Here is a 21,207-nt window from a genome sequence, read left to right as displayed (position 1 = left end):
TCCACCAAAGTTATAATACTGTATCGAATGACTATCTGGTTTTGTCTGTATTGTCTTCTAGGATTACCTGTGACACCAGTGTCAAGACTGTGGGATAAAAATGTCCGAGGTAGCAAGCAAGAGCCCTTCAATCATTCAATTAATCCTCCTTTTCTATAGGGAACATGCTTTTTATGCACTGCAATGCATAGATGCCGCTGCTGTCATTCAATCCTATTTTGCACTTCACTTGAGACAATTTATATAACAATACCACTAAGCATCGTGATGTATTAAAGCAATACGCATTTCATTTAACTTTGGAAAGTTACTGCTTCACAAAAGCAACAGCAGCTTACGGTGATGAAATAATTCCTGTAGGTGCGGTAATCCTCTGTTCAACAGCCACCACAGACGCACTGAAAATAACGGATTACCGGTGTGAAATACACTCAAGTGCTGGAACACTTTAGGATATTAACAAACTCAATTCCCACTGTTTAAGCTTCGCAGCAGTGGGGCTCTGGAAAGGGCTCCGTGCTGGCTGGAGATGGGTGACGGTGTGCAGATGACAGTGGCGGCCATATGCAAGGGTCAGCGAGCAGCTGTTGTCATGATGTTGACCAGACAGGCAAGCGGCCCGGCGACAGCTGCGTCCTCCTCTACCGCAGCACCTGCCTGCCTGCCAGAACACAAATGCACGCTCATGCACATGTAATGAAAAACTGTCGCATTGGCAATGCACATGGACCCAAAGCCGATAGACATGCTAACCGTCATACTAGGGCTGAAACCGTTTATTTCTTTAAACTAAATTTATTGCTCTTTTACTGTGTAAAAAGTGAGAAAACTGTGAAAAATGCTCATCATATTTCCCAGAAATCAGTGGTGGTGGCTTGACGATGTTTGTTTTTTTAAACCAACAGTCTAAAACCCAAATATTTTTTAAATTTACAATAATATGACACAAAGGAAAACAGAAATCCCCACATTTGACAAGCTGGAACAAGTTATTTTTGACCTTTTTTGCTTCATATATTACTTAAAATTATTAAAACTAAAGTTGGTAGTTTTAATAAAAAACAACTGTCATATTTGCTCAAACTGTCACTATATGCTGACACTAGTACATGAGACAGATAATCTACACTGCCTTATTTTAGTGCTACTAAAGGCAATTGCAAGATTCCACCGAGCCTGAAGGAAAACAACCAATCAGGGCCGCTGAGTCTCTCACGCAGCTGCCAATCACTGCTTGTGAAGCTCATGAACTCCGATCAAATGTCAAACTAGACAGCGCTGATCAAATATTAATCAAGGAACCTGTAACTGCATGGCCTATTTGTCGCCTTAAATGTTTTCAGAAACATATTTTAGTGTATTGTTTAGCTGTAAAATGAAAGTTTGTCAAGCCAAAACCAAGCAGAAAATCTAATTTTACAGCTAAAAAGTTCACAATAATAATTTCCTGAAAACATTTGAGGCGAGAAATAGGCAATGGCGATGGAAAATATTGCAACTACAATTGGGAGCACTAAAAGGAGTCAGAAGATGCACATTTGTCACAGATTATCTGTCTCAAGTACTACTGTCAGGATATAGTGACAGTTTGAGCAAATATGACAAAAAGTTAACTGTAGCTTTATCCAGTTCTTAAAAATGTCATTTCATTTCCTCCCCATTGACAAATACAAGACATTCATTAATGATACATGCTTGTACAATTCCAGGCACACACACACACACACACACACACACATCTTGCCACCCATTTGCCATTCACCACACAGAGAGCAATAATAAGAGCTGCTACTCTGCTCTGTTGTTAGACTCTTTATAAATCCTTATTTCATTTGCGCGTTACATCCACCGAGCCTCCCTTGCTAAGATGCAAAAGGTCCTCATTACGTTGTGCGCTCTCCTAATTGCGCTGCTAAGGGTAAGGAATTGATCCGCTCCTGATAGGAGAGAAGAGGTGGCCACGGGAAAATGACGAGCTTGCCTAGTTGGCCTTCGATTTTTGGTGGCTTTTCTCATTAGTGCTGACACGGCCGCGCCTTGGCAGCATTGAGTCGGTAGCGTGGCCCAGAATACTATGTATGGAGCATAGCGGGCTCTTTGCGGGCTCCAGGTGATTCTAACCAGGCCGAGAAAGGAGCCAGCACTTGGACAGGGAGTAATTATCCCCCTTTCAGAACCCCTGGCTGCACTACAGGAGAGCCCATCACAAGGGGGTGGGGGGGGGAGGGGGGCACGGAAAAGGGCTGGCCCAATTGGTATGGCGCTCTGGAAATACATGCAGTACGCTTTCCACATAGGCACATAAATCTGACTGAATGCTGGCATGAAAGGGAGAAGTGATTATCTGGGATAATCAAGCATTCACTCTCCTCATGTTGAAGAAAAAAGCAAAAAAAGGCAGTGTATGGTAATGAGTGGAGGAGGGAGAGCGAGCTGGTGTGTGACTGTAGCAGGCTCATAATCCACAGAATCGCTCCGTGGTCACTCCTCCAAAAAAACGAGTCACAGAAGCGGTGAATACACATTTGAGGAGGATTTACGACTCAGACACATTGCTAGGAGGGTTAAGCACTTGTTTTACGACTGGTACGATAAGAGGAGATATCAGCCTTTTTTTTATGTGTGACACTTATAACCGTGAAAACGCCTCTTTTCTTCCTGCGACGAGTTGGCTTATGTCGGAGTCACCGAGGTGTGAAAATCTCTGCAGAATTTAAAGCAGGATGCATTAAAAGATTCGATAACTGTCTAAATCTAGAAAATTATTTTTAAATATTTATGACAATGGCACTTTACACTTAACTGGTTTGTCTTCAGTAGAAATATATCTAGTAACACACTGAAGGCAGCGATCAGCAAAAATACTGCCGTCTAGCGAGTATGTGTAAGTGCGAAGTTGTGCGAGTGATTGTGTTGCTGAATTTATGCACGAGTCTGGTTTTGAGTGCCTCCAGTGTGTCAGTAAATTTTCTTTGAGTACACCACTGAAACCCACTGATACACTCGGGCAGAGAGACTTTATCTCCCTCTTCACTCTGCTGTGTCTGGGCCCGGCCATTCTCGCATGATTGACAGACCTCGATCTGGACAGCCAGGATTAAACCTATCAATCACATAAAGCTTGGAGACAAAAAAAAAAAGAAAGAAAGAAAAGAAAGAAAAAAAAAATCAGGGCAGTAAATTCAATTGAGAGCACAGGGAGAAAATTGAGGTGAAGAAATATAGAAGGCCATTACCGGGCTATAGGGCTGCAGGAAAGTGAGGCCTTGCAGGATTTAGTTTCAGACGACTCCATAAATTCATATCAAATGACTGCAGGAGTGAAATATCAGTGCGGTTACTGTAAACCCTTTGTGATCTTTTAGGTGGAATTGTGCTCAGTCAAGGACAGCCTTTTCAGGGGAAGTATCAAAGTTCTCTGAATGACAAATCAACATAAAAAGCTAGTATTTTTAGTATCGCCTTAGAGGACATTTTCATCTACAAACATCAACAACAACAACAGGGTTTCCTGTTTATCTCCTGTTGACTTTGCTGTATGCACAGAGGTCATGTGTGTGTTAGTGCAGACAGACGGCGTTTGTGTTTTTCTCTCTGCTTTGGGACCGATACTCACGTTTTATGGTTAGTTCCCCATAATTGGACACTCCAACCCCTTTGTCTGAGTGGACGATGCAGCGGTAGCGGCCCGAGTCGCCCTTGGTTGTGTTCTCTACGTCGAAAGTGCCTATGAAGCGCCGGTTGTTCCAAGGTTTAGTGGCTTTCATCGGGGCCTCCCGTCCACCGATGCCCTGTTTGGAACCATGACAAACAAACAAGTAAGCCTACAAAATGGTTTAATAAGCAAAGTGACCTGACCTTGTGTGTTTCAGAAACTCTGGTCGAGTGTGCTTGTTGCCCGTTTTTGCTGTGCTTTTGTTTGTGTCCCATCATTCCCATCGGTGGCTGATGGTAGGAATACATTTATCACACAGGAATGCGCACACACACACACAAACACGCAGTGGGCCCTCCCCAGCTGTCACCCCTCACAGCAGGCAGATGGGGGACATTTGTTCATTAGAAATATTTCTTCATTACTGTCATCGGGGGACTTCACTTAATGTTTGTTTTCCAGCTCCTGTGCTAATGAGGACGTGTTTGTTAAAATGATGGAGTACCTGGCAGAGGACCTTTACCCAGCGTCATGCTCCCACTGATCACATGTGTGACAGTGTGCTTAGCAGCTGAGCCGGCAGGGTTATGTCTGCCAGATGCACTACCTTCGCTGCTCAGAACAAGGTCACTTCAAGACTGCTGTGCAGCTCAGCTGTGCCGGATATAGTACACAGTATCCACAGAGCCGACATGTATATAGGTTAAGACCATACTGCAACGATCTGAAACACCTGTAATCCCCTGCATCCCAGACACAGAGGACTCTGGGAAACTGGTGAGCAGGTGAGATCTCAAACACAAGGTAGAAAAACTACTTGTATTTCCTGAAACCATCTTTAAAAATTGAATTTGACGTGTTTTAAAATTAGGAAGTTACTTCGTGTAAGCATGGAACATAACAAGGTGCTACGACACACATTTACATGATCTAACGCCCCCATAATATCTCTTCTTCACTTAGTCGTTTCATCGTATCATTTCTCATTTAAAGCTGTGGTTGAACTCCAAAACGGTTTGAGGTTAACTGTCAATTAAGTGGACATCTGCTCGCTAATCAGGAAAATGGCTGTGGTGGAACAGTTCACATTTGGCCCCATGTAATTTGGGGTTAAACATGTTTAAAATAACAAAGCACTCTTGCCTCCTCTCCTTTTTTTTTTTAACCACACTCTCCCTTGACGGAGCCATTTTGATCCAAATAATGTGAGTCATTAAAGCAGCACAATTGTATTAGTGTCTACAGCATTATGGGTTGTTCTGTAATGTTTTCTTTATTGTGTATTTAACTTTTTTTAGTTGCCAACAGTGGTATCCAGATCACACAAAATGGTAGACAGTCGTTAACCTCTGGCCTAGTTTTACTTGGATAAGCCAGATGTTGATCTTCTCTATCATCATGACTCATTAAATGCCAAATGCTACATTTCTAATTCCCACATCTAAAAAGCCTGCAGCCTTAGATAACAGTAGTACTGCTGATCAGTACAGAAGATTACATATTCAGACAGTAAGGTCTGTTCAGTAAGACACATTCATTTCCAGAGGGCCCACTTCTAACACCGATCCCACACACTGATCTAGTCCTTGATCTAGAGTGCAAGTAAAAGGATAAAAAATGGATCTCACCTGAAGCCAGAGGCGGAAATTGTCCCTTTTGCGTCCATTGACGGTGCAGTGAAAAGATGCAGTCTGTCCAGCGTTGACCTCCACTCCCTTTATAGTCAGGAAGTGAGGTGTGTTCACTATGAAAAGAAAAAAAAATGCAAATATCTATGAGACAGCTGCAGAAAAGTTACATGAGAGCACATGCTAAGGTGCAGTGTACAACTTCACTAAAATGGATTTGTACTTAATGAGAAATAATCACCAGAACTGGGTGCTGGAGTAGCAGCTCAACGGCTGCATTAAGATCTACGATCCTGTGTCCACAGATTTCACAGTTATCCACTTTGAAACGCTCATGGTTTGCATGCAAAATTGAAGAACTGCGAGAAATAGGCTTGAATGGATAGTGCCCTTTATTACACTATCCGACACCCCTCAGCGCCGGAGGCCGGCATCGCTTTGTGAGGAACGTTCCACCTATATCCTTGAAATGAGACACCAGAGGCCGATCCTGCACCCAGTTTCTGCTGTTTCCTAACTGCATCTTTTCATTGATTAAGGGGATTTTTTTCCAAAAGCATTATTCTCTTCTCCAACTGTGCTCATTACCAGGACGCACAAAGACTGGGATAGTCCACGGAAAGTAACTTATGTAGAACATTTTTGATTGGTACCGCTATTCTGCTGAGAAAAATAGGGCAATTCAGTGGAGCGACCTTGATTCGAAACATAACCAAATCTCTAAAGACTTGGCAAAAGCTAATTCTATCACTTTCATCATCAAGACTTTCACTTCTACTTAATATTTTACAACCTTGTCTTTGAACTGCGCTACACCTCCTTTATAACTTTGTCCTGTCAATCCCTCCAGTGCCAAAAAAGACAAATCTATTTTTCTCATCGCTAATGTCGTTAATGACGCAAGGAGAGGCAGACCACCCTGTGGCATAATCACACCTTTGTGCAAGATATTCCACATGGTCTTATAAATAGAAAATGAATTGGCTGTGCTCCACTGAAGAGTTGCTTTGATCACTTTGCTTATCACTCAAAGAAACCCAATTGCCACTGAGCAGGGTATTGATCCACTCACACTTTTGCGCATTTAAACATTGATCACGTCGCAAGGCCTCATTGATTCACTCAAATACATTTATATGCAACACCTATCGCTGTATAAATCCATCTTATTGACATAACATTTGTAGGAATTCAGCTGCATTCAAATGCTTACCAGGTCATTAGCACCTAACAATCAGAGTGTGATGCTTCAGCTATGAGGGGTAAAGTATAAATCAATTGATGAAAACCCGCGAGGTATTGATTTAGACTTGGACTGTAGAGTGTGTATAAAAGGAGTGCCTTATGGACTAACACGACTCTCAGCACTCAAAAGCATAGACATGACGAATCCTGGAGAGCCCTCATCCTTGTTTTCCCACGGCAGCAGCCTATCCCGAAAGCTGAAGCAGAAAAATCTAAATATGCTAGTGATTACATGTTCATTAGCTCTGCAGCGCACTCTGAAGTGCTTGTATTCAGCAAGGGAAGCAGAACTCCGAACATCTGAGAGATGAGATGCTGTACTGAATATCCTTGAGGGAGGAGGAAAATTGTGGAATCCAAACACAAGCAGCCGCAAACTGCATTGTGCTATTTGTTTTTTGTGCCCCTTTTTTTGCGCTATTTCTCCCCGTCTCTCAAAGGATAGATTTAGCACAGCCACACCAACATTAAATCCTGAGCACACTTCAGCGTGTCAACTGTATGCTCATAAATCTTCAGGGAGCTAGGGGGAGGGGGGTTTACACTTTGGATTGACTGTAGCATACTCTTTGAAGGCCTTTTGTTTGACTAGGGGGGCCTTGCATACAACAACGATACAGGTATTTGGGAGGGTGTCATGGAAAGGACAGTGACTGTTTGATGATGTTCTTTTATGGTGAAGGGGAAAAAGGACTTACTGCACTGGTGGCCCTGGACCACGACGTCTTTGATGGCCAGCAAGCCACGCTGCCCTGAGGTTACGGCTTCAAACACAATCTGAGGAGGAGAGAGGAGACTCATAACACCAATGATAAATGGCCACATGTCTTCAAATGGCACTTGAGTGAGGCTGCCCATGTGCATAGAGAAGTCCAGCTCCAGCTAATGCGATCTGCTCTCGGCTGGGCTGCAGCTGGTCACACAGCTGCAGGCCACCGACATTATTTCCACAATATGTCACAGTTGATAGGTGTTATGACATGCAAGTGTTAAATTAAGTTGGAGCCCTGAGACGATTAGTACACAGTCTGTGACAAACATAGTGTACCGTGGATGAGACACTGATATACCGCCATCTAATCATTTCATTTTAGTTAGTACATTAGTCAAACAATGTATGTGCATGAAACAAAAATATTTAAAAAAAGTTCCTATTCATATTCCCAATCTCTAAATTTGCATGTAAATTCCCTATAACGCTGTTATAGACGACTACCTAGTTTTAAGTTATACATTTTCTAAATCATAATGCGCTATTAAAACTTAGAAAATGTCTTAGCTGGTAAAGAATCTGTAAACCTGTTGCTAGGAAACATCTGCAGTGCTGTCCAAATCCTAAGCAATCCAATGTGTAAAACAGGAAGTGATGCAGCGTCGCAAGCGGTGACACACAGTAACTTCCATATGCAACATTTAAATGAGTCTAAATGCTAAACCTAATCCCCGAGTTTGAATCTCTTCCCTCAGGCCGCAGATTCAGAGTACCTCAGTTCAAGAGCAGAAAGAGTAAAAACTCCTTTGTTCCATGTGCAAAAACATGAATTTGCACATGTAATGATACTTTTAGAGATTGTTTGTGTTGTAGTATTGTATTCTGTATATTGCATGTACAGGAAACATTTTTGGAGCTTTTGTTTTGTACGGATTTTTGCTTTTTGTTTTGTTTTTTATCTTGTGCACCTGACTGCATATCAAGCTTCCCGTCTGGGATGATAAAGGGACTGAACTTATCGACAATCCTTGGCTAATCTAAGTGTGACTTTGTTTTATTCATGCAAACAGTGGAGAAATATGAGTGTTTCAGGGTTAGCCATATTTATGTAGAATGAGGGGAAAATAACAGTTTTAGGTAAGCTATCCAGTATTATTTGGCCAATTCATCTAAAGTTTTTAGCATAGTGTTTTGTAAATCATTTAAGTTTACATAATTATTATTATCAAGTGTCAGGTCAGCTATATGTTAGCAAGCCAACATTTGTCAGTTGGTCCAATTAGCACTGAAACTATTTCACTTGGCAGTTACTGGGTGTAAATATCTAGTAACAACAGTTGTAATCTCTACGTAAGAATGCTTTTGTACGATGCAACCTATTTTAATTTTGTAATGCAGGAATCTTTAGGGACTGTTTAAAGTTACAAACAGCTGGATAATCCACAGACCTATCTCTCAACTATTCATATTTATTTATAACTGTTGACTGGGGCAGATATCTCAGAGGCGAATACCCCAAAACCTGAATAAAAAAAAAAAACCATCTGCATGGATAGACGCCACTAGAGTTAAGTGTGAACACAAGTGTTGCCTTCCACAGTTGCTCTGTGTCTCGTGTTTCTTGTTTGACATGTTTGTTGCTATATCTGACGACCAACAATCCAAAACCAAGTACAGCTGTAGTGTACAGGACTAACATGACCCTATTTTAAGAGCCAAGTTGGAATGCAAAACAAATGGTCCTAAGCCCTGACGGAGGGCGTGTCCCAGCAGAATGTCAGAGTTATGTACTCGCTGGTCTGCACTGTGATAAAAAGGGAAACAGAATGCTGGTCCCTTCCCAAACCCAGGGTGTGGTACTGAGACCCATTACACCACACACACTCAGACTACGCATGTTTTGCATTCCATTACTCCCTAAATATAAGCCTATATCTTGCAGTGAATGGTATATATGACAGGGACAGTTCACCTCATAATCAAAAATACAGATTTTTCCCTCTTACCTGTAGTGCTATTTATCAATCCAGATTATTTTGGAGGGGGTTGCCTTGTTTTGGAGATATCGTACAGACAATTGTGTTCTGCTAGCCGTAGCTAGGCTGCACACACATCATCTCTGAGATTCCTTTTGTAGCCTGGGAATGTGGAGGCGGAGATAGTTACCATTGTCATCTGGGAGGCAGGATGCCTTCAGATAAGGCTGTCTAATTATATATTTCTTTTTTTGTCTCATGAAATATGAAAGTGAACGTCTTTGGGTGCCAATTATGGCCTCATTACAGGCTAATTTAAAGGAAATTAAAAGGCCAACCACTCCATATATCGCCACCAGACAAATGAACTAGCCCCCACTCTCTAATTGAAATCCTTTGTTTGTGCAACAGACATCAGTCAGCCTGCCTAATAGCTGTGATATAATTGATTCCAACATCAATGATGGTGCAGTGCATAATTGGGCCTGACCTACAGACTGAAAATATTCACATGGGACGAAAGCTGTTGATGTCGCAGGAAAGTTCACCATTCTCATTTGTCAGAGAGACACCGAGTGAACCCAACATTCAGCGTCTACATCACCGCACGGGCTATCCCTAAGGGACTTGGCTAAGTACTCCATTACAACAGGATTGATTAGCTCTGTCATAGTCTCTACTGTATTGAAATCAAGACAGATGAGGATATTTGGGTTTTTCTCTTTCATTGGTGCTTCACATCAGGATAAATAATGGGTGTTCATCTTACGCACAAAGTACATATTTTGAGTAGTATGTGCGGAACATATTTAGACACTTTACATTTATTGAAAATTATAGCATTTGCGCATGTTCAGCGATTTTGGAAATGCGTGACAATCTCAATTAAAAGTTTTAGGGATGACAGAAGAGTAATTATCAAAGGCTGGAAGGCTCATGATGACTAAAAGCCTTACCGGTAATTAAAAAATAATTTCCAAGTATCAGGTGGCTTCCCTTTGACGATTGCGTAGGTTACTATGCAATTAAAGATACCTATAATTAGTGACATGTTGTTAATTAGTGACAATATCAAGCATTGGTTTGTCTTTTCTTGACTGAGAGTGGCACTAAGATCATTAGCATCCTCTCATTTACCCACGTTGTCAGTTTGGTTTTGGAACAATTACAAACGGAGACAGACCTTCCGCTGGGGTTTGAAAGGTAACAGATATTAGGAATTTCCCTCAAAACACTGGAAAGCATTACACGTCATTTTGGGCCTGCTGGAAAGCTACGAATGTAATGTCGAAGTGTCACTAAACTTCACTTAAGAGTCCAAAAGCAACACACAATTTTGTTAAAAATGTATTTGTTGCAATGAAGCAGCAGCTAAAGTCACAGTGTCTGAACTGCACAAATAAAAGCTGAGCGACACATTTTATTTCTTAATTGTCTAAACAGAATCAGTGATGGCTAGCGCTTAGACTGCACAAGGGATGAATCCAAACACAAACTGAAAACATGTGACCAGACTGGCTTTGCATCATTATTATGTCACACAAGGGTCACCATCATCTTTCCTTCCCCCCTCTTCTCTCTTTCCTTTGTCCATGTGCCTCTCATTAAGGCTCCTATCTTGCATTCAGCAGAGAGAAGCTCAGCGGTGTCCCTTGTTAACTAAGTTATCAGGCTGCCTCTGAGGAGCAAGCAGGAGGACCCCCCTCAGCGCCACTGTGGACCAGCTCTGCCAGGCCATAATGAAATAATGTACCTAGGGAACGTCTCCCATTGGGGGGTTAAGGGGTCTCTCTGCATCAATTAACATTTGCTGGACTCGTGGAACAAGCCCCTCGAAAACTAATAGCCAAGCAAGTGTGAAATCACCTTGCCCCTGCCAGCAGTCATGTGCATTGGTAAGTGAAAATGAGTTTTCAGAATTGGAAAAAGAGAACTGTCTCAGACGGAAGGGAGAGAGAACGGATTACCATGGATACCGAGGTGGCCCCAGAAATCAATAATCTTAGGTGTTTTGAATGGGCTATTGTGCGATTGTTTGGATCTTCTCAAATAATAAATGTGTCTTGCTCCACCCAGTGAACAGGATTTAATGACTTTGGCCCGACTATAAAAGATGCTTACAACGAGCAACCTAGTTTTGTGATGAGACATTATACAAAAGAGAGCTGGATTCAGAAAACACATCCTCACCTGGTAGAAGTTGGGCCAGTAGGTGCTGATGGCCAGTTCTACCTGTCCCCATGAGCGAGTGGCTGGACCGGACACGTTCCAAACAGGCATCCCCATCGGACTGTTGTTTTCTTTGATATAGACATTAAGGTGACCGGGGTGGCTGTTGTCTCTGCCTCCTATATAGTAGTGGAAGGTAACGCAGTGGGTGTCATTCTCCCTCAACTGTGGCGTTAGCAGTAAGGCCTTCTGCCCTGCAAAGCGTCCGGACGTGTTCATCATCATGAAGGCTGAACCTGCAACATGGACAAGAGAATTCAGGAGTTGAGCAGACTTTATCCAATCAGCAGTTCAAACGGTGTCAGGTTAGGGCTTGTGCTGATTGCCGATCGGACCGCATATTGAAGGGATGCTCGACGATCGTTTCCCATGGCGCTATCAAGGCCATTCTAACTTACTATCTGGACTAAGATTTTATGAAAATAATCCCTCGGATCTGCGACCTAGATGCATTTAAAAGGTGGAGCAGCACAACCGTTCGCTGACCCCCGTTAATCAGCATGAGTTATGAGTACATTTTAAATCCTTCAACCAGTTTACCATCTCTTTTCCATCGATCTGACAGCCGACATCTCCGGTCTCCATAAACCTGCTCACCAAAACTTTGCTAGAGTAGTTAACGTTGTGGATAGGGCTGTAGGCCTATTGAATGTAACTTCTTTAAATTTCAAGCTTTGATTGAGTTTTGGAAATTAAGTTCGAATGGCTGTCATATCTTATGATGTCATCACCCTAAACAAATGGGGAAAATATGATTTTGTGTTACTGTGGTATTATATAGATGTTATTTATGGTGCAGTAAGATTGCTGCTAAGGTGAGTGAGAGAGCAAACTGTTTTTTGGCCGCAGGACAAATTTGTATTTTATCTCTAAAGAAAGATGCCCAAGACTATTGTGGTACTCTCCTGGTGTATTCCTGGCAACATATTAACTATAGCTTGGATCTGTCGATGCTAAGAAGCAGGTGGTTATTAACTTAACAGAAAGATTTCCATGACAAAAATCTGATTATTACTAGCAAGGATTAACAGTAACGAAGTAAAAGGCCTAATCTCATAAGAGTATGCAGAAAGCAGGTAAATGCGGAGACCTTTTCTGTTAGCGTTGGGAATTGTAGCATGTGACCCTTAATGAGACAATGCTCTTATCATTGGATTGACAGAAACTCTCTCATCATTACAATTCAACAAAATAAAAAGATTTTTAAAAAAGTCGTAAAAATTCTTGGTGCTTGAGATAAGTGTTTTTTTTCCCCTCAATGACAGAGAGAAGGGAAATGATGAGGAATCAATAAGTTAAAATCTATTTGCCAACCAAGCCCCATTTAGATTTTATCGCTTTGGTTCAATATTAAAGGTTAATCTAATACTCTCCCCTCTTGCCAATAAAACACAAGTGAGAATTATTGTGTTGGCAAAGTTTCAAGGATATGCGGAACACATTCTATTTGTCATCATCCTATTTAGCTTGGCTCGGTAATGAAATTGGAACAGCATTTGAGACACAGCCAAAAAGACTCTGTTTATGTTGAAATACATTTTCTTTTGGAAGTGTGGTAATGATTGGAAGGCACATTTTGATTAGAGGTGAGACAAACAACCTGTTAGCGAAAGCTCCGCTCTCCTGCATGTGAAGAAGAGCTGAACCGCAGTGGATGTGAATCCTTGCCATTAAATTTAACATCTGGTGATTCACTCAGATACGGTGTTAAAAAAGGGTGAATAACATCAGCCAAACAGCCTCTCACAAAACCCTATTTGTTTCATCAATGACTCGAGCTTGCCCACTTGTCTTGTTGTGCTGCACTTGTAACGCTCACCAATTCCATCTGTCTCCAGCTTCAGATAACGAGTGGGGGTTCTGTCATGTTTACACAATGAAACAGGAGGAGAGGGAGCAGAGGAGGAGGAGGAGCAGTGAGTTGTGATGACACAGAGTCAGCCTCCTTGGCTTTGTTTGTCAGGTGGTAGCAAGTTGTTGTTTAAAAGGATCTTAAAGATGTTTCGGATCACACGAGTGTCACATCACAGGAGGGGCTGCATTTTTATTATCAACTAATATTATCTCACCACTCATAAGTGAAGCCATGAACACAAACCACAGATTATGTGGGCCAGAAGGTGCGCTGGTTTACATTAGGCTCTGATCAACTCTCACAATATCTCAAGGCTTGGTTTTAGTCTAACCAATTGCCAGAAATGCCTTTTGCTACTGAAGCAGTTGTGAATCACCGCAACCATGAGGGTCCTTGCACATACACTCATAAATGAGCGCCAAAAATACAAGGCCAGTAGAATGAGATACTTGTCATGGACAAATGGACGGACACATGCCCACACGCACGCACACAACTAAACGCATGATCTCCCCACAGGCCTGTGGGAGACAATCATTGTGAAATTCAAATCATTAAATACACAGGTGAGCCTTTAAGGGTATTTGTTGACCTCGGAAAACAGTAGTTCGAGACAAAATTGTAACTCAAGGTCCACTTTCTAGCTTTTTTCCCCCAGAGCTTTCAACTTCATCTCATGGGCTTCGTCAGTGGATGGAGCTTGCTCAGTCGTTGTGGAGATGTCACAGTTGTCATCATTGTGCAACTTCAGAACTACGGAACTGCTTCCATGGCAACTGAGCAGTTCCATTGTTCCATACTTAGAGCACATGATGGAAAACTGAGATATCGCCATGACAACTGAGCAAACTATCTGCTGAGGAAGACTGTGAGATGTGGCCGAGAGCCCAGGAAAAAGATAGTCATGTTTTGGTTGTTTTTTTTTGGCAAATACATAATTACATAATACATAATTCAAATAGATGTGAATCAGTGTTTCAGTGGTTTGTGTGAGAATATTGTTTGCAGTCATGTCTGGCTGGGTTAGGGTCACTGGCCCCTTTGTGTGGTGTCACGGTAAATTGTGATTAGCCATTTTACAGGATGATCGTGGCTTTCCTGTGCTTTTGATTGCCCTGCACAGCATGACCACTCTGTTATAATTCACTGTTGTGAGCCGCACACAGTTTTGCTCCCAGGGGCTTTTTAGAGTATTATTCGCTTTCAGTTTGTCTGCGATGCAAGTGTTAAGGCTAATTATTTCTGAGGCTGTGCAGGACGTTGTGTAAGGTACATGTAGAAGGGCAGGAGATGAGTCGACTTTGAGACACTTGTTTGTCCAACCTCAATCAGGTGCCGCTATACGAGGGCTGTGAGGTCTCTTTTAATAACATTCAGCCATCTGCTCAGGTGCACAGAACATTTGAGTTTTTTTCCCCTTTGAGGCGTCAGCAACTTTTGGTGTGACGCGAACCAGCACTAATAATCAGTTGATGAATTGTTCATTTGTAACTCATGTTACAAAGACAGAGATCCTTGCACCACTGCTTTCCTCTATGATGAAAACAGGCTGTTTACTTCTCATCTCAAAACAGCCATGTTGTGACAGTGTTGCACAGGAGATGTATGCACAGCACTGCTCTTTGTTGGTAATTAGAGATGAAAATATCAGATCTCTCATGCGGCATTTGCACATTTTTTACTACTACATTAATATTCAATATTAATAAAACAATAGGTACCCTTTGTAAGACGTCAATTCTGTTTAATAAAAGCTCAATGCAGTGACTGTTAGGATAAAGTGCCATTACATGATAGAAATACATGTGAATATTAGAACATGTTGTCCTCGATATCAGGCATGTTGCAGAACTATATAGCTATGACATTGTGACCAAATTTGAGGCCTACAAATTGTCTTGATTTGGGTCAGTGAACCCGAACACAAAAACGGGGGAAAAGTCTTTTCTTTCCTCGTTATTGGCCACCACAAAACACAAGAATACAGTATTTCGAGTGACAGCACGCTGCCATTGTCACTGTCGAAAACAAATTGAGAAGACGACAGGAGAACACTGATTTTCATTCAGTTTCTATGCTCTTAGATCGTAATGACCACATACTCTGCAGGACCTGCTGCACCATGACAAGCTAATTAGCCAGTGAGAGTAAGAGCAAATTATAATGACACTGTGTTAGTGCTGTGCTAATGTGCTAGTGATGCACACGGGTGTTTTCTCCCCCTCTCCTCTTCTTTCTCTATCTCTTGTTCCTTAACAATGGAGTGTTCAAGACCAATTAAAAATAGAGAGCTCTCGGCACACTCAAGGCCCGTGTCTGCAACTCTGTAAAGGCCAGGGCTCGGCTATTGTCTGAGGTATTCAGAAGAACAGATTTATTATTATTCCAATGTAGGCCACCTTCACCTTCCATTACAATGATGACTGTACATGGAGAACAAGGAGAGACTGATGTGAAAAAATGAATTACTAAAAGACGAAATGTTCCTGTTGCAGATGCTAGATACAGTACATTTATGTTACTGTTCTTCAGAAATGAAGGGCACACCCATGAAATAGTAATGTATGACTTTCATTAGATTAGAATATTTTATCCATTATTAGCAAGGACACTGTGCCTGAATGAGGGCTGTTGCACAGAGCACATTAACCACACATTGATTATCAGACAATTTGTTGTCAGAGGTTATAAATGAGAAGGAGTCACAAAAATGGATCACATTTGGTTGTGATAGGGGCGTTGTAGTGCAGGGGGTTGTTTGCATCTTTTTGGATTCCCTAAGTAATTAGTAGGGATGCAGCTATACCCCTTTTTTCAAACCAAGTACAAGTACTTTTATTTGAGTACTTGCAGATATGGAATACCTATCGTGAGTACTTGATAATACCATTACAGTTATGACAATAACTTTAAAAACATGAGCGGACTTTTGCTGAATACCTGGAGCTTTATGAGTTTATCAACCATAGTTACCAGGAGGCAAGTTAGTGGGCTACTTGAGATTACGAGTAAATTGTGTTCAGAGAACGCAAACAAAATATAAAAATAAAATGATCTGCAAAAGAAAATCGTGCACATATGCTTACTCATAATTTAAAGGGTCTAGTATTTGGTGTGGCACCTCTAGGTTGTGACCCTAACTATTTATTTTCAATCTCCCGATTTCAGTGAATTTCTGTGATTAGCGTTTTTTTTTTTTGTTTATTAAAGCAAATTTTTGTTTAAAAAAGACCAAATCTCTGGTTCTGTTAAATCAGTTATGCTACTTCTTTTTACCGTCTATAGTAAGTGTAACAATGTTATGTAACCCTACCCTACATTAATGGGGTATTGTGATAGTCAATGTATCAACAAACTGTTGTTTCATCCAAGTTTTCTCTTCGATGAATACTTTTCTAGCAATAGTCAACGACAAATGTTTAGGTTTAATTGGACATTTAGTAATCTAAAATAACAGCATCGGGGGTTTAGTGGTATAATAAGCCATTGAGATATACTCCAGGAGAAGGCTTCCATTGGGTTAATCCTTTCCCCCGTCAGCTCACTTGCACTGGCAGAGCACGTGGGAGCTGGTCACATAGCTTGTGTCAGTCTGGTGACCACTAAAGAACTAAATACTTGAATTTGATGGCTTTCTAGCACCTTATCATTCAAAGACTGGTATTTCTATCCAAGCAATGGGTCTTGTGCTTTAGAGTACATTTTTCTGAGCATAACTCCTCTGACGTTATCCGAAAGAAACAGGCAAAAAATAATGACCATAATCCATTCCAAGACGAACAAGTGTGATACACAGTATGACCTCCTTCTTTTATGAAACAATCAAACTAAATTTAGAAATGACAGCTTTTCAGGATTACAACAATGTGACAAAACCACGTTCTAATTTCCTCATTTCCTGCAATAAAGTCTCATGTCTTGTTTTTTTCTTTCTTTTTTGATAATCATTGTAGAAAGCAGGAGGAGGATCGGGGTTAGGAGACAAGTGGACAGAGAACAGTGACCTGAGACAAATGTCACATGCATCCTATTAACCATTTTCTATGACATCTTTGTTTCTTTGCTTGACTGTGGAAATGAAACGTCTTGAAGACCTATACTTCAAAAAGACTAACTGGCCTCCAATGTGTAAATATGATTTTCGTTAAAGATGCATGATTGCACAAATAACACAAAAGTTACCAAATAAATGTGCTGCACAGCAGGTATACACATAGAAGACTACACAAGCAGAATAAGGCATAATATAGCAAAATAGCCCGAGCTGTTTAAGTGGCTGCATTTGTAATTTTTTCATTTTTCCCCCCTTGGTTCCTTTTCTTTAAAACAAAAAAAGGAAGGAAGGGAAATCTTCATAATAAAAACGTAGTGTGATATAATTTAGTTCATACAAGTACGGTACTGTCTAATCCTAGTCATCAAAGTCTATAGGCTTAAGGTATTTAGATTAATTATCAGTTGATTGATGGTCTGAGCAGAGGATATAATTTGCAATAATGACTAGCGCTCATTATTTCTCCTCCACTTAGGTCCTGAACTCTGTGGAAATCATTATGTGGGGGAAATCAGAATGAAGGGGCACTCTTTAAACCCAAACCCTCCAGGTCTCATTTGCTAATAAAATTCACAGAGGTCACCACCGCGGAAAAGCACGGCTGCCGCTTTGGAAATGTCAATGAAGACAGGGCTATTCTCACTGTCTGCCACCAATCAAAAATCCTCTCGCTGTGAGGGTTAGGCTGTTAATGTGAACAGCCGTGGCCTCCACTCAATTTCCCAGAATTTTCCCTTCGTCCTTTCAAACATGAAAGGGTCCTGATAAAGTAACACTGAATAAGTTTGGGCTCTCCGTATGAAGGACCTGCCAGGCTTCTTTTGACGATGTCAAACAGATTCACCCAAAACAATTCATCATGCAACACGTTTCAGCCCCGTCATTTTAGTCAGGTGGAACAACTGACCCTCATTATGTTCCATGACAGCGTGCTTTGTTGCTGCGTGTCAATCAACAGCAATTCTTAATGGCTTATTATGTCATCTTAATATGCAGTACGCTCTATTGGCGCTCCACTGCAATAAATGGGTCATATAATGGCCCATTTGCCTGATGCAAACCTATTACACAACAGTGTTCATGTGAGTCACCTAGCTGCATCATAAGCCTTAATTGTACATACCATGCACACTAATGGGAAGAGATACAGCATGCAAATGTTATGTCCTCCATCATGACAGTACAGTGTGCTGTCATAATCCTTTTTATAGTTAAGGAGTAAACCGGTTTACTCAGACCACGCAACACTTCTTAAACCCACAAACATTGCAGTCTGTCATCCCCAGGAATTAATCCAGGAATTGATCAGGCGTTGTAATTTGCTGTTCGGTTTCGTCCCCTAATCGTATAATGGGGTTTCTCCTTAACCTCACAACCCTGCCGACGCCGTGCAAGGTGTGATTTTCACACAAAGTTGCGAATGGCTCAAAAGCAATTAGCTTATTTTCAGAAGACGGGGCCCCTCCCTCCTCAACAGCAAATCCCATCTTTTGCTGATGTGATTTTAAATTCTGATTAAATTTCTGACGTCCTTCAGTCAATGGCTGTTCTCTCCTCTCGTATTTTAAGTGGCTCTCCTCCTCCTCTTGCATCTGAACAGCACACGCAGCGTCGTAAACGACGCTCCTTGTCCAGGCAAGGCGGAGGGGCTTTGTCAATTCATTACCTCCAGATTGAAATGTTCTAAAAAATGGTGGAGAGTTTGACTTTTAAAATGATTCGTCTTATCCATATGCAGCAAGGTTCCGCACTCAAAGGCACCCTTCTGGGTTCAAGGGTGAGCTGCATTTGCATGAAGGCATTATGAATATGACAAGAAATAAGCAGAAAGAGAGAAGATCACCGTTAACCTTATGAAGAACCTCATTCTGTCAATCCTTCACTATTGTCTAGGTGTCATTATCGACCAATGACGTGCTATCAAAACAAAGACCCCGTGCAACGGTAAAAGAAAAACATTTCTCTCCCACAACATATTTAGAGGACACATTAAGAATACCACAATAAGTCATTTAGCTGGAGCAGCTTTTGCTATTGTGCGGAGCATAATACAAAACCCCTAATTAATCTCAGTTAGAAGACCTTCTTTCTCCTCCTCCTCCTCCTCTTGCCATTATTCCCCAGAAGGAGTCCCTGAGGAGAGTCAGGGAGCAGCAGCCACATCCATGACACCATCGAAAAGAGGAAGCCTCTGCACCAGCTGGGGCTCACTAAAAGCAGCTTCCTTTCTTAATGGCATCTGGACACCCTGCTCAGCACCACACCGCAAACCTCACCAGGAAAGCTTCATCCATTGTTCTCCGAGACGACTGCGCCACTTTGGGGAAATTATAACAAAAGAGTGTCGGGTGAAAACTCAGAAATCTGTATTTTTTGATACATAGGTCTTTGATTCCAGTGTGGTAATTTTCTCATCATATAATATGCAATCCAAGCCAACATCTGACTCTGATAGAAGTGCATCCAGCTCCATTCTCAGAGGCTGAATGAGTGTTGTTTTTGGCTCAAACGGTTTCATTATCATTGTCCAGGACTGATTAGGCTTGTTGGTAACAACAGGACTGACGGTGACAGTTCTGCTGGGGGTTTCTCCAGTTGGCTCCGGAGAGGGAACACACTTGGGAGCGCCCAAGCAGACATGCAGGGCCTCAGAACTGGGCTGAGCCACCCTAAAAGGAGCCGAAGCATGCAATCAGCGCTGTGGGGAGGGGATAAACAAGACTTCTCTCCGTCCAGACTGGGCAATTAGGTAGGGAGCGGATTGTCGTAAACAACCAAGGGTTTCAGGCACTGCGTGTCTCTCTTCTCTGCATGACCAGAGGGCTTGCTTTCCTTGTTGCGTTTCATTTTGACTTTCCTCTGTGGTACTCCTTTGTTTACATGTTGGGATGGAATTGGGCCCATTTGGTCTTTGGTTGCAGTATTAGCTTTGCAGGATTAAAGAGAGTCCTGACATCAAATTCTGCAAAAGGCGTCTCATGAATGTGTTCTCTGTATGTATTACAATGACACAGCACCTTAATTCAGGATGTTTCCGACTGATTCCTGAAGTCTTTGATACATGTTTTTGCAAGCAGAGATTAGAATATGTGTAGCTTTCAAGTCTGAATGTTTTAAACCTACAATGAAAACAGGATATGATAGAATTGCATAATGAATTCTGCATTTTGTGTTTTAAAGAACTCGAGTCGAGTCCAATTTTTCATATTGACATTTTCTTGGTTAAGGTTAGGGGAAAGCAAGCGGTTATGGTTGATATAAGTCAAAAGTTACAGGTCTCTGGCAGAACATCAACCCCCCCCCTCCGTTAAATTATAACGCTGTCATTCAAATGTAATGTGATAGTGTAAAGTGTAGTTTTTGGCAAGAAGCTTGAATAAATACAGTTGTTTGAAGCTTTTTAAAAAATATTTCACAGCAATATAAAACAGATATTAGTGTGTATTATGGCCTGTTTAACCTCCTAACACTAGCTCTAAGCAGTGTGTAGAACCTAATTACAACTTCTATATATTCTTGTATTAAAGCACATTCAACTAAAAATACAATCATCCATTTCCTAATAACATGAATTGTGTGTTTTTATAAAAAAAATCACTACAATAACAAGTTAAAAGGATAGTATTTACAATTCTACAGTTTACACTGATTTCAGGACAGTTGAAAGTATTTTTCGAGGCGGTGGTGGAGCCTTGGAACCCAGAATGTTATATGAAAGCGCAGTAAATGAGTTTAGTTTTGCCAGATAATATTATTGGAGTTTATTTATTTGGAGCAATTTAGCCCTGCAGAATCGTCCAAAATGCCAAGCGATACTAGTATTGGACTGAACACAAAAGCTAGATGTTTAAAC

General features: G+C 41.4%; 1 protein-coding gene across 2 annotated transcripts in view; it reads right to left on the bottom strand.

Annotated features, from left to right (window-relative positions):
• The window catches only part of LOC142956682 (receptor-type tyrosine-protein phosphatase mu), a 141,467-nt gene that overhangs the window by 84,555 nt on the left and 35,705 nt on the right, over positions 1–21,207 (bottom strand). For both annotated transcript variants that reach the window (XM_076098395.1, XM_076098396.1), the window contains exons 3-6: positions 11,407–11,681; positions 7,227–7,305; positions 5,284–5,399; positions 3,617–3,791 (exon numbers count right to left, since the gene is read on the bottom strand). In XM_076098395.1, coding sequence (XP_075954510.1) covers positions 3,617–3,791; positions 5,284–5,399; positions 7,227–7,305; positions 11,407–11,681 — 645 coding nt within the window. The remainder of the gene's footprint in view (positions 1–3,616; positions 3,792–5,283; positions 5,400–7,226; positions 7,306–11,406; positions 11,682–21,207) is intronic.

The sequence above is a fragment of the Anarhichas minor genome, unplaced genomic scaffold, assembly GCF_050575085.1.
Source record: "Anarhichas minor isolate MPS153535 unplaced genomic scaffold, ASM5057508v1 ptg000024l, whole genome shotgun sequence".
In the NCBI taxonomy this organism is placed as follows: domain Eukaryota; kingdom Metazoa; phylum Chordata; class Actinopteri; order Perciformes; family Anarhichadidae; genus Anarhichas; species Anarhichas minor.
This window is presented reverse-complemented; position numbering and strand designations above follow the sequence as displayed.